Raw genomic sequence first — 13,624 nt, forward strand, 5'->3', positions numbered from 1 at the left:
CTCCAGCATCTTGACTCTCGCACAAGCTCATTGGCTCTTTCCTTCATGACTAAAATGCTGGTGATCCCAACACAAGGGACACAGCCTGCTCACCCGCCATCCCCGTTCGCCACTCTCCTTACCACCTGGGACTGGAAACACAAAAAGTGTTGCCCACGTATGGGAGAGATGTTCAGGGTGTTCAAACCACAAAGGGGGCCTGCCAGAGAAGTAATGAAGTCTCTCTCTTCCTCTCTTTCTCTTTTCTGGCTCTATGGTTTGAGGTAAACAAAATAACATAGGAGGGGGTACTGGGGAATCAGATCCTAAGCTTTAGACAGTTGGCTCAGCTCATGAATCATTTGTTAAAGTCTTTCTTTTTAATGCTCTGAGCAAATGTCAACTATTATCTATCTAATTATTTAAATGACAGGAGAGTTTGGGGCACCTACTAAGTGCCTAGCACTAGCACAGAAAACAAGGAGCATAGGATGGCCACAGCCAATGAGCACCTCTGCTGGGCAGCCGCTGACAGTCCCCTGGTTAAAGCCAGACCTTCGCATTTCAGCTCATAGGGGGATCCGGATATGTTCCTCTCTCGCTCACATCATCCCTATTAACAAAGATTTCTGGTTTTTAAGGGAAAAAAGAAAAGGGTATTGGAACATGGATCTGCCCTGGGTTTACGCTCCTCCAGCAATAAACAATTGATGCTGGGAGTGGTCTTGCAGAACCTGGAACGGGAAGCACACTGAACTTATTAGTACCCCAGGGAGGCCAGAGAGGCGTGGGAGGGGCCAGGCGGCCTCGGGCTAGGGGCTGTGCCCCTTTTGTGCTCCTGCCCTTGAAACGTGAACGGAATGGACTTTCACTGGGCACCGGTCCTCGCCCGTCGACTGAGACGTTTCTAAGGGTTCCGGCTTTGGAGAGCAGGAACAGGAGGCTCAGGGCAGTGAGAGCTCCGCCCCGGTCAGGGACCCAGAGTCCAATCACGCATGTGCGGTGCACCGGCAGTTTCGGGCACCTAGGCTGAGCTCATTCTGGGCACCGTGAATGGCCAGGGCTGCGGGTAGGTTAGCTGGAGGTGTTCTGGTTAATGTTACAAATGTTTAGCAAACAACTCTCTGGGAGAAAACTGTATATATGCATGGATGAATATATGTACATAAGTTTGTGATAAATTTTACAGATATAAAGGGCATATAGTATATAATTTATAAATAATAGTAAAATATACCTTTTTATTGTTGTTCTATTTTTTAAGGTTTTATTTATTCATTTTTAGAGAGAGGGGAAGAGAAGGAGAAAGAGAAATATCAATGTGTGGTTGCCTCTCGAGCACCCCCTACTGGGGACTGGGCCCACAACCCAGGCCTGTGCCCTGACTGGGAATGGAACCGGTGACCCTTTGGTTCACAGCCCGCACTCAAACCACTGAGCCACACCAGTCAGGACTATTGTTCTGTTACAGTTGTCCCAATCTTCCCCCATGACTCTCCCCTGCCCCCCCCACCCCACAGTCAATCCCCACCCTGTTGTCCAGGTCCGTGGGTCATTTATACCTGTGCATTGATTAGACCCTTCCCCTTCTTGCCCCCTTTTCCCCTCCCCCCTCCCCTCTAGTCGCTGTCAGTCTGTTCCTTGTTCCCACGCCTCTGGCTTTATTTTGCTCATTTGTTTGTTTTGTTCATTGGTCCCTCCTATAGGTGAGATCATATGAAATGTATCATATTTTTATTGTATGTTTCCCTATAGCTCATTGATTCAGGAAAAATGATTTCATGGATTTTTGCTGAACTTTTACACCCCTGGCCAACCTAGGGTTGAAAGTGACAGATAAGTACAGTCCTAACATCAATAGTGACTGATATTTTCCTTTACATTAATGAGCAAAACAAAGGAAAACAGCAAAGAAGTATGCCAGATCTCACTGGTTTGTCACTGAGATGAGCAGCTTCTTTGCTGGTCAGAAAATACTCAGAATACTGGAAAAATGTTTCCTCGGTATTTGTGCTGTTCACAACATTACAGCTATGGACACAATACACAGTTTTAGAATAAATCTGCTTTATTAACATTCTCTCCATCACTTTCAGTTAGTCTATCAACAAAGCAAAAATTATACCCCGATCCAGGCATCTGCCAAGGAGAAAACTTTGCCACTGAACCCACCGAAATTTGAGCCAGAAGAACCTCCGTGCTCAGCTAATCCGCATTCTCATTTTACGGCTGGAGGAACTAGACTGGAGACAGCAAGCAGAGCGTGGGGCAGAGGCTGCCTGAGGGCACCTGGGCATTCAGGCCACCCGTCAGCCCCGGCTCCCGGCCTCCTCTGGAATCCTACGTACAACCTGGTCTGTGCTCCAGTGGAGCAGACCGTTGGAGACAGAGCCAAGCCGTCAGCTAAACAATTTGAGAGGGAACAGGGGAAACATAAAATGTTGGGAAACTTGCTTCTTTATTACTGGTAAAGTATAGCCCACATACAATGTAATATTCGCTTCAGGTGCACAACATAGCGATTCTACATTTACATAACTTATGAAGTGATCACTGTGACGTCCAGTAACCATCTGTCTCCATACAGACTTATTACAATACTGTGGACCTTTTTCCCCGGGCCGTACATGACCTCCCTCTGACACACCGACTTTGTAACTGGAAGCGTGTGCCTCTCACTCGCCTTTAGGCTTTTTGCGCACCCCCCACTCCCCCCTCCACAGGCAGCTGTCACTCGCCTTTCCGTATCTATGATTCTGTTTCTGGTTCATTTGTTCATTTGTTTGGTTTTTGGAATTCAACATGTAAGTGAAATCATACTGCATTTGTCTTTTTCTGTCTGACTTATTTCACTCAGCAGAATACCCTCTAGGTCCATCTACGCTGTCACAAATGACAAGATTTCTGTGTTTTTATGTCTGATGCATATCTCTTTGTGGATATGGGCCACGTCTTCTTTATCTTTTAATGATTTCCAAGGGAACCCACATTAAGGAGAGATTAATTCTGAGAGCGGGTTTGAGAGAGGAAACTGCCAGTCTCAGACATTGTTCCGAGGATAATAGCGCCTCCCCTGGGGCTCTCTCCCTCCCCCGGGGAGGTCCCTCCCCGGGGCCCCGGGGCCCAGCCAGCATCATTCCTTCCCGAGGTATCACAGAACTTCCCACCAGGTCTCCCTGCTTCTACCCAATCCCCAAAGGTCCACGTCTTCTCCAACCAGCACTCGGAGAGAGCCAGTGGTGCCAGTGGGTCCCTCTGTCTGACACCCTGCCATAGATTCACGTTCTTTAGAGCCAAAGGCCTCCCAGTGACTGCAGGACCTTACCCCATTTGTCCTCGCTCCCCCACAAGTTCCTGGGTGGTCTTCCCAATCCATCCCTGCACTCGCTGCTGTTCAGCCATGCCTGCCTCCTCCCCCGATTCAACTCCCCAGGTTTGCACCTGCTTCTCAGCTTTGCCCAGCCCCCTCCCACCACCCACCTGCAGGCATGGGCCTGAGTGACCCTCCTGCAGACGCCTGTAGCTGGCCCTGCAGTACCTCCTCCCAGCTGCCACCAGCCCAGGGAGGCCCACCTTGACCACCCCTTGGAACAGTCACCTGCCCACGCACCTGTCTGCTGATTGTGATTGTCGTCTTTCTCCTTCCAAAGACCAGGATCCTTTTGTGCTTTGTTCCAGGCAAGAATCTCTGTGATGGTCACTGAAATGCTCCAACCACTGAACTAATTGTGATTAAGATTTCCAGCCAGAATATCATTGAGGACTCAGTAAATTCCAAACACTGTTCTTAGCATTTTGCACACAGTATCTCATTTAATTCTCACCATGCTCTCAAAATACAGCAAAATCTAAACACCCCCAGGGTCAGGTGATGCTGCCACAGAGACCCTGAGAAGCACAGAGAGGAGAGGATGCGTTGTAAGGATTAGCTCTCCGGGGTTGATTGATTTTTGGTAACTGCTTTGCAAACCAGGCAATATGTTCAGAGAGTTGTGCTGTGGCCCACAGCTCAGCACGGTGGGAAAGCAACTGGGTACTAGGGCCTGCATCTAAGCCCTGGGGTTAGTCTGGGACCCTGGCCACTCTCCGTTGCCATGCCACCCAGCATGATGCAGTAAAAAGCAATGGTCTGAGTCAGACAGGCCTGATATGAAATACTTGCTCCAGCACTTAGCTGTGTGGCCACAGGCAATGCATTTGGCCTGTCTGGGCTTCTCTTCCTCCTTCTGTTAAGTATAATGTATCAGCAGGAACAATTGAGAAGAGTGTTGACAAGCAAATAGCAGCATGGTTTGATTTGTGCATTACCCCTGAGTCTTAGGGGCTCATTTCAAACTCACGCTTCTTCCTCAGACCGTGATGTTGGACAGATCTGGTGTTAAACCTCAGCTCTATCTCATCACGTCTGTGTTGAGCCCCCTCCCGCCACCCACCATCCTCTTGTTCCTGTGGCCCGGAACGAGAGCCGGAAATGCAGAAACGCACTAACTGTCGTATTTTTCAATGAGGGACGTAGGCAGGGTACTTGAGCTCTCTCAGTACTCAGTTGCTGAGAAGGAAAAACAAGATGCTTGGAAACAAGAAAGGCTGTGTTTGGTGTTAACCTATGGACCTCTTCATCGTGGAAATTTGGGGACATGGCAGGGGGTGGTATTATTATGCTGCCTTCTCTGCTTACAGACAGAGATCTGAGGGGCCGGGTCCTTCCAGGGACAGGCCAATTGCTCGTGACAGCTGTCACTGAGTGGGGGCTGTGAAGAGGCAGATTTTAGAGCACAGACCATGGCTGCTACGTGGTAGACGGACTGCAGACAGTGAGACATGATGGGACCTAAGTGAAGAGACTCCTGCAGACGGTGCTCGACGTTCCCAGAGAAATGACAGCTTGGCCGAGCCAGCAGCTGGCACGTTGCAGACCTGCCCCCCTCCCCTCAGTTCCTGCCCCTCAGTTTCCTCCCTCCCTGTCTCTGGACCCTCTGGTGGCAGAGGTGTTGGACTAAGAGATGGAGGACAGGATATGGCCTTGGGGGCTCATCCTCTGGAAGCCCCTCCTGCATATAAGCATGAGTCCCCTCCCGGGCCACCGCGGACCACAAAGCAGACCCACTCCGTCCCTTTGACTCTTGCGTTTCCATTGCGTGTGTGCTAACCAGGCACACGTCGAGTTTTCATCTCGAGAGTTTTCTTAAAAATGCACACATTGCTTTCTCATGTCGTCTTCTATCAGTCTTCCAGAATCTTTCAGGCATGACCATCTATAAATTAAATTCCACCGTGAACACAACTCCGGACCTATAACGAGGGTAATTCACTGTTGTCATTGCATTTGCTCTTTACGCGCACCGATGGTCTCTTAGGAGCCATATCCCCTGATGGTCACGTCAGGGAAAGGCATTGGAAAAGGCGAGGTGCAGGCTTCTTTTTCTTGTTTTGTTTTGGTTTTTTTTAATTCATTTTCTTTTGCAGAATCAAAATTTAAACAGGAAAAAAAGGGGGAGAGTAACTAGACTTTGGGGGGGGGTGATCACTTTGGGGTGTATATAGGTATCGAATTATAACATCGTCTGCCTGAAATGGATAATAAAAAGAAATTAACAAAGGAAAGAGGAAAGAAGTCTTATGGGGCTTCTTGAAATCCAGACAGAAAGGATTCGGGATTACTTTCTGGTTTGCTAAATTAGATTATCTTTGTCTTTCTTTTTCTCCTCAAGAAGATGAAGGGGAAGGAGGAGAATTTATTTAGAAGGCACATAGGAAGACCCAATTAGAAGGCAGGCACCGGGGAGGCAAGGCTAAGTGACAGGGACCTTGGGCCCCACGCAGAGCCAGGAGCTGTGCCAGAATCTCCTCTGTAATCATCTGCTTAGCACAAGCAGCTTGTCGTACTTCTCTGGGCCCGAGTTGCCTCCTCTATAGAAGTAACAGGTTCAAGCAGATGACGTCTCTCTTGCCATCGAGCCCCAAACTCTGAGAACCTCTGAAGCTACAACTTTGGCAAAGGAAGGAGCTAAATTCAGACACCACCCCCCACTCTGCTTCGGCAACCCGTAGGCAGAGCTGGTCTATTCTAGCACATTCCAGATCCATTTTCTGCCTTCATGAACAAGAATTAGCAATTCTCTCAAGAGATTCTTGACCCCATCCACAGATCTTCCTGTGCACAGACATTTCCTGGGCTGTTCTTCCATGAGAGGGGAATGACAGGAGCTCAGAGTTTGGGTGGGACAGATGCCCACCAAGAATGATGATGCAGGGGAAAGCCCTGAAAACTGAAGCTGTCCCATTTCAGTAGAGAAGCTAGAGCCTCTTCCTGAATCCAGAGGAGGGAGCCAAATGGCCTGAGGGAGGGTCAGTGAGGGGCTATCTCCTGGCCAGGTGTCAACACAACAGGCAGCTGTCAGAGCTGAGCCCAAGGGAAAATCAGGCCAGGTGGACAGGTAGCCAGTCACATCGGCAGTGAACAAAGCTGTGAGAGAGGGGTGAGCTCCTTGCTCACTAGCTTGGTTCCCTCTCACATGGCTGCCAGCTCCGTGAGGGTGGGACCTTTTGTGTCTCATCCACCTGTGTCCCCAGTCCTAATACAATACCCAGTACAAGAACTACTCAATAGCTATTTGATCTGAGGATGGCACCAGAGTCTGCTTCCCAATGTCAAGTCAGTTCAACAAAGGACTCGAACCAGAGGGCTCTGCTGCCACGCCCAGAGATAGCCTTTCAGGAGGAGCTGACGAGAATGTAGAAGAAAAGGGGTCCAGGATGGGGCTGGGGGCTCAGGAAACAAGCTGTCACCCAAAACACCCAGGCACCATAGCCTCGCCTAGTTGACACATAAAATTAACCAGCCCAAAGATGTGGCTGGGTGGGGAATAGTAATCAACACATCGCATTGTGGTCAACTCATTATTGAGTAGATATTCCTTTCGAGCTTCTCTGGGGAGAATCACCAGCTCAAACCTTCAGGGGCCAGTAAAAACTGTGAGATGGCAAGGAGCGAATGGCGGGGCCGTGTGAGCTTGAGAGAAAAGGCCATAGGTAAATATATTCAAATCCGAGCTTTTAAAAAAATCCGGAGGCAAGAAGGCTGTGCGCACCCTTCAGTTTTTCGCGGGTTCAGCAGTGCAAACATGTACAACGTGCCCAGCACCCAGGCGGCAATGCATCCAACCCCCGAGAAACTGAGCTGCGCTCGGGTGCCCAGGGAGAGGGCAGTGGACAGGCACGCAGCCACCCACACAGCGAAGGGACCAAAGGAAATGAACAAAGCGGTGTCAATCACTCGGAGAAAGTCGTATGTGACCATTCATGTGGTGACTATTTTAAGGGGGCTGGAGGTATGGCATTCTGCTGTAGGAAATTATTACAATGGCCTCTCACAGGCCAGAGTTGGAGAACCAGTTTATTCTGGTATTGGCTGGAGTCTTCTAGAATTAGCTGGAAAACTTTTGAAAATTGGCCTGACATTTTCAGGAGTCATAGAAGGCTTTTAAACAATAGGCTGCAAAAAAGATTCTAGCTGATTTGGTTTGTAAATTTGCACACACACACACAGCCTCCTGGGTATTATAAAAGGGTCATCTCTACTCATACTTCCACACTGAGTGTGTGCTGATGTGTGTGGTCCCCAATTGTCTCATGTCGTGGTGCTCATGTCCCTCCCTGTGTACTCTCCTCCCCTCATTGTGAGCAAGCCTGAGACAGCTTCCAGACAATCGGGTGTGTCCAAATTGATGGGACATCACTTCCATGGCTGCATTTCATGAGATTGTAACTTTCCTCTTGTCTTCTTGCTGTGCACATTTCAGTGAAGCAAGCGGCCATGTGAGGGAGGCCCATGTGACAAGGAACTGGGCACAGCCTCCCACCCACTGACACCAAAGAACTGAGGCTCTCAGTCCAACCGGCCCTGAGAATCTGAATCCTACCAACAGTCCCGTGTTCTTAGACTCAGCCCTTCTCCGGGCAAGATTCAGATGAGACCCCAACCTTGGCTGACACCTTGACGGCAGCCTTAACAGAAACCCTGAAACAGAGGACCCGGGAAAGCCTTCCCTAGATTCCTGACCCACACAATCTGTGGGATAAAAAGTGTATGTGGTTTATGTTTGTGATGACACTGACACACAGCAAAGGGCGGCTAATACAGTGCGGCACCATGTTTGAGGAAGAAACAACAGTTCATGTGACGACTCTGAAGATGCTAACACAGCCGTGTCTTCTTGTCCTTCTGAGGGCGTGACAACAGAAACTAAGAGAAGCGATAATCATAGAAGAATTGATAAATCATGTCAGGGAGGAAAAGTCCTGTGGATTTATAAGGAAGAAAAAAATCCATGAAGTTTAAGTCTCCTGGATTGTATAAAGGAAAAGGAAATCTTATGGACGCCCAAGTTAAAGTTCACAGTGAGGCTGAAACAAAAGTGACAGGTGGCAGAGTAGAGGTCATGGCCTTGGAGGACCCTGCAAATAAATACGGTATCATGTTGGCTAGGCTGGACTCAAACCAGTGTCCCAGGAGACTCTTGAACACTCAGCTGGGGCCACCACACTTCTCAGACCGACCACACCTATTGTTGAGGACCCTGGCCTTCGGGTGGGGTTCCTCCTCAAGAGGCCAAGAAAGGAAGATGGTGTCTTTTCTACAGAAGTGAGAAACCTGGCTCTCCAGTCAACCTGGTGATCATACAGGACACGCAGCAGGGGACAGTGTCAATGTTTTCCAAGTTCTCGAGAGGGACCAACATCCTGTGCTTGGATTGGAGGAGGGGACATCAACGACTGGGTTGAAGAGATCAAAGCGCACAGGAAGACAGGGCTGGCTCTTCAGCTGGGTGTTACGCAGAAGTGTGCTGGAGCACTCAGCCATTCCGGCAGCCACTCTGGCGTTCAGGCCGATGGCGTGACTCCGAGGCTTAGGAAGTACTGGGTTAGATAATGAGGTTGAAGCTCCAGAAGTGGCTGAGGATTTTCCAGCGGGAGGTGACTGATAGTGTTCTGCTCATGAGAAAGGGGTTCGTGCTGCAGTTTGGTGGATGGGGTGGAGGTCAAGAGGCCAGGAGCCTGGACCGAGGCCAGGCTGGAAACAAATGAGAAGAGAACTCAGACTGTGTGTTGTTCATGGGAGTGAAGGGCGGAGACAGAACAAGAGACATTTAGGAACAGACTGTTAGGACCTGGCGATGATGCAGGGGAAGACGCCCAGGGTGCTAGTTAGGAAACTAACTGGGCGATGGAGCCGCCCACTGGAGGAAGGGCCTTGGTCCGCTGGAGGACAACCAGCTGGAACGGCCCAGCAGACAGACATTCACATCTAGAACTTAGAATCAGAATGCAGATACAGATTTATAAATCATATTCTCCCTGGGTATAACAACAGTTAAATAATGAAATACATGAAGTAACACAATTAAGTAATTTTGAAATCAGAAAATAATGAAAAAGTAAAGTGAGAAATAATGAAATAGTGCAATCATTTACAATGACAAAATATATTCAAACAGCATGGCCAGTGTGGCTCAGTTGGTTGGACATCGTCCCACAAAGCAGAAGGTCACCAGTTCAATCCCCAGTCAGGGCACTCGCCTGGGTTGCAGGTTTGGTCCCTGACTGGGGCATGTGTAAGAGGCAACTTATTGATGTTTCTCTCTCCCACTGATGTTTCTCTATCTCCCATCCAAGTACTAACCAGGCCCGACCCTGCTTAGCTTCCAAGATCAGACAAGATCAGTCACGTTCAGGGTGGTATGGCCATAGACCAGTGTTTCTCACATCAATGTTTCTCTCCCTCTCTTCCTCCCTTCCTCTCTCTCATAGATAGGTGATTGAATGAGAGGGAGAGAGAGAGAGAGAGATACACACACAAGTTACTCAATTTTCTATTCATCACATTGCAGCCAACAGGCTACACACAAAATCCTGGATGGAAAGAGAGGTGTGGCCATGGTTAGGCAGCTCCCGGAGCCCTTTCTTCAGGTGTACCATCGCGCATGTCCACCTGAGCTCACTGTGGTCCAGGCACTGACCGAGGTCCCCGGGGGGCCGAGTTCTGCAAAGCTCTCCTCATCGAGAGGTAGACCAGTAGGCTCATCGGACATGATTACAAATGCAAGTTATAATGAAAGTTTGATTTCAACTCAGACGAGTGCTATAAGAAGCCAGTCTCCCATCTAAGAGGTTTCTCTGAGGAGGCGACATAACGGGGCTTAGCACCAGTGACAGGGAAGGACAAGATGACAGCGGGTGTCTGAGAAGAGAAAGGTGCCTGAAAGAACCCCAGGGGAGTAAGTAGAGAAAGTCCAGGGTCCCAGAAGAAGTTTGTCCCAAGGTGAGAACACCTGGGAGCAATGAGTCACAGGCGCTCACCAGGTGGAAGGCACTGGGGACAAGAGTATGTCAGTAAAGCAGCGACGATGCTCATGAAGCACCTGCAAAAGAAAAGAAGGTATATTCTGCGTGGCTCCTTCAATAAGGTATAACACACATAGTCTGTGATAACATAGGCCTTAATGAATTTTAACAAATCAACTCCATTTACAATAATTTCATCTCTTCATAGAAAATGCCACAGCTAAGTGCCTAAACTACACAGGAGTTCAATCAATATTACCTGCATCCAATATGCTGTTGTTAAATCAATAGTCTGCCTTCCTCCCCTGGTGACATTTGCTAGTTTGGGGTAGAACTCAGCTGAGGTAGAAAAACATCTAGAACATTTGTTGGCCTGTGGGTGCTGTCCCTGTCTGTCCGTGTGCTGAGGGGGTGACGCCCTTCACCTCACAGAGCAACGTCATGGAGACGTGTAGAGTCTAGGCAGGTCCCACAGCGACGCTGCCGACATCAGGGAGCCAGCCACATGCTCATCCTGACTGGGGCACCTCTCTCCCCCACTGCTGCCCCTTGTAATATAAAGCTCTTATGTTTAAAAAATAATAATAATAGTCCAAAGCAATTGAGTTATTTAAAACACGGATTTTTTTTAACCCTAACGGAACTGCACAAAGACAAATTTGGGAAATGCGTGTGACTGGGCAGTTGTTTCTATGAACGAAGGCACTTACTCAATTGTTTTGCCCTGGCCCTCGCTCTTTCCTGACCACACTCTCCTTCCTTTCACCCCAGGGACAACGGAAGGGAGAGGAAAGAAGGGTCCGGAGACCTGAAATTCCCGAGCACCGCCACTGTGCCAAAAACTAGGTGAGAACATTTTCTTGACAATTAATAGAGAAGTGAAATATTTGGTTCTATGGGAAATAAGCTGACCATCTCACACACGCGTGCACATGGTCAGTGTGATAGAATAGCATTGCCGATCAGGCCGCAAGTCCACGCCCAGTTCTGGTGGGCAAGGAGACTGCGGGGAGTCACCTGCCTGTGTGGTTTCTTTCCTTTGTCCACTGAGCAAGAAGCTGACTGAGCAACTATGACATCAAGCTTACAGAGGTCACCAAGAGTGCAGAGGTGCAAGACCGAGCCCTGGCAGCAGGAGCTCACGGCCATGTCTGGGAGCTCGGAATTGGGGTGGACGTGGTAAAATCCCTAACAAGAGGCCAATCCCGATCAGGTCCAGCTGTGTCACTGACCAGCAATCTGATCCTGGGCAACACCCCGATGCCTACAGGGGGTGGGGATCTCCCTGTACCAGACAGAACCCCCCCCATCAGGACCTGCAGGAGCAATCTCTGTGCCTGAGGGTCTCTGAGTGCCGTACCAGACCTTGAATCCCAATCTACTTCAACCCAAGTTGATCGCCAAGCATCCGTTCAATTCCCACTATGGGCCAGGCAGAAGGAGCGTTCTTGGGACCCTAAAATCTACGTGAAGAAATATTTTTCCTAAGCAGAGTAAATGAATGCCTCTGAAACAGAACACTTGAAATATTTCCAAGACCACATTTAAGCAAAGGAAAATTTGTGGCTGTTCGTCAATGTTTACATTAAATCCATTTAAATAATGCATTTTAAATCCATTTTTCTTATTTCTTGACAATAGCGAAAGAAGGGAGATGGAAGGGTTAGAAGCCTTCCTTCAAATGGAGATGGTTGCGGCAATTACATACATCAAAGTAATATTTACACTTGCATTTGGGGGAGAAAGAGAGAGCAGGCTTTTTTTCCTGAAGCAAATTATTTCCGGATGTGTCATAGCACGCTCAAGATATATTAAAAAGAGCAACAGACGATGTTTCTGCAACCTGCCAAACCACTTATAAACTCAAGTTTTTAAAAAATCCCCATATACATACAAGTCTCTCTACCACTGCATTTGTATAATGAAAGTATTTTGTGAATATAAATTAGTATTTGAGACACAGAAATCAAACCTAAGTGTCTGAAAACTATAGATTCAGGTCTACTATCCTACTCCATAACTATTAAACCAACGTTCTCCTTATCCATACAAATTAGAATTATCAGCATTTGATGATGAGGAAGGTCAGGGCAGAGGGTACTATGGACAGGCAGAGCACTGAGTCCATCCAGACTGGATCGAAGTCTCTGCTGACCGCTCATGAGCGGGGCCACCCTCCCAGACAAGCCCGTCTCCACTGCGCACCTCGTGAATTTCAGGAACGCGCAGAATGAATCGCAGGCTGTCCTGCCCACCACCGACTCCCTGTACCTGAAGCGTTCTCGCACTTGAGGACCCGGGCAGGGACCTCTGTCATGGGCCTGGAGCGCAGTAGGTTCTCGACAAATAACAAAAACAACTAGCAGGCACTGAGCACTCACCATGCTCCGGGCATTGCTGCAAGTGCTCACATGTGGTATCTCACGGGGTCCTAACAATTGCCGGACTCATTTCCCCTCTTCGGAGGGAAGGATGTGGCCGGAGAGGGTAAACAATCTCCCCAGGCTGAGGACTAGGTCGGGGCGTGGTAACCGGAGGCATTCAGATCTTACCACTGATACCTGAGGCCACCCTGGAGCTCCATTTTGCTGCCCTGGCTGCTGTCTTCCCTCCCCAGGATGCAGGCCCCGGCTCTCCCCACAGGCACAGAGGGCCGTCCACTCCCACCCAGTGCCAAACTCAAAGAGACAATGCAAAATGCTGAGCTGAGTGCTAGGGCCCCACCCAAACGCTACGGCCCTGAATTATCCAAGGAAATTACAGGGTCACACCTGCATCCCTTACCCATGACCCGTGCACAGCATGGAGATGAACGTGTCCTCGAACGTCCCATGGAATTCATCTGCCCACACCCCAGCACCCCGCTCCCCCCCACCCCGTAGACAGAAACAGACACAGGCTGATGGACGTTTTCCGGTGGAGTTCAAACTCGAATCAGCAGCTGAACACCTAACGAGCACCAGACACCGTGAGAAGAGCATCAACATGTACTCCTCAGGATGGTGCTCCGGAGAAGGTGTTACTGTCCCCATTTTACAGATGAGGAAAGAGAGTCTGAGACAGGTGACAATCCCAGAGCAGCAAACTGGCCGCAGTGGGATGGGAATTCGGAATCTAAAACTTGGATTCGGTGCCACTCCAGGGGCTCTAAGCTCCCTGGGCCCCCTTTGCTGTCAGGACACACCGTGGGAATTCCATTTGCACTCGGTCCTCTGCGTCCCAGGGTGCCCGTGCCCAGACTCTCCACTGGGAGGAGGGGCAGGTGCGCTGCCCTCCTGAGAAGACTGTCCGCATCCGCGGC

At 49.3% G+C, this 13,624-nt stretch overlaps 1 protein-coding gene across 4 annotated transcripts in view; it reads left to right on the forward strand.

Annotated features, from left to right (window-relative positions):
• CLNK (cytokine dependent hematopoietic cell linker) overlaps nt 1-13,624 on the forward strand; it is a 124,092-nt gene that overhangs the window by 42,852 nt on the left and 67,616 nt on the right. For all 4 annotated transcript variants that reach the window (XM_053672461.1, XM_053672462.1, XM_053672463.1 and 1 more), the window contains exon 3: nt 11,095-11,169. In XM_053672461.1, the coding sequence (XP_053528436.1) occupies nt 11,095-11,169 (75 nt within the window). The remainder of the gene's footprint in view (nt 1-11,094; nt 11,170-13,624) is intronic.

Source organism: Artibeus jamaicensis, unplaced genomic scaffold, assembly GCF_021234435.1.
Source record: "Artibeus jamaicensis isolate MK-2021 breed Jamaican fruit bat unplaced genomic scaffold, CSHL_Jam_final contig_76, whole genome shotgun sequence".
NCBI classification, from domain to species: Eukaryota; Metazoa; Chordata; class Mammalia; order Chiroptera; family Phyllostomidae; genus Artibeus; species Artibeus jamaicensis.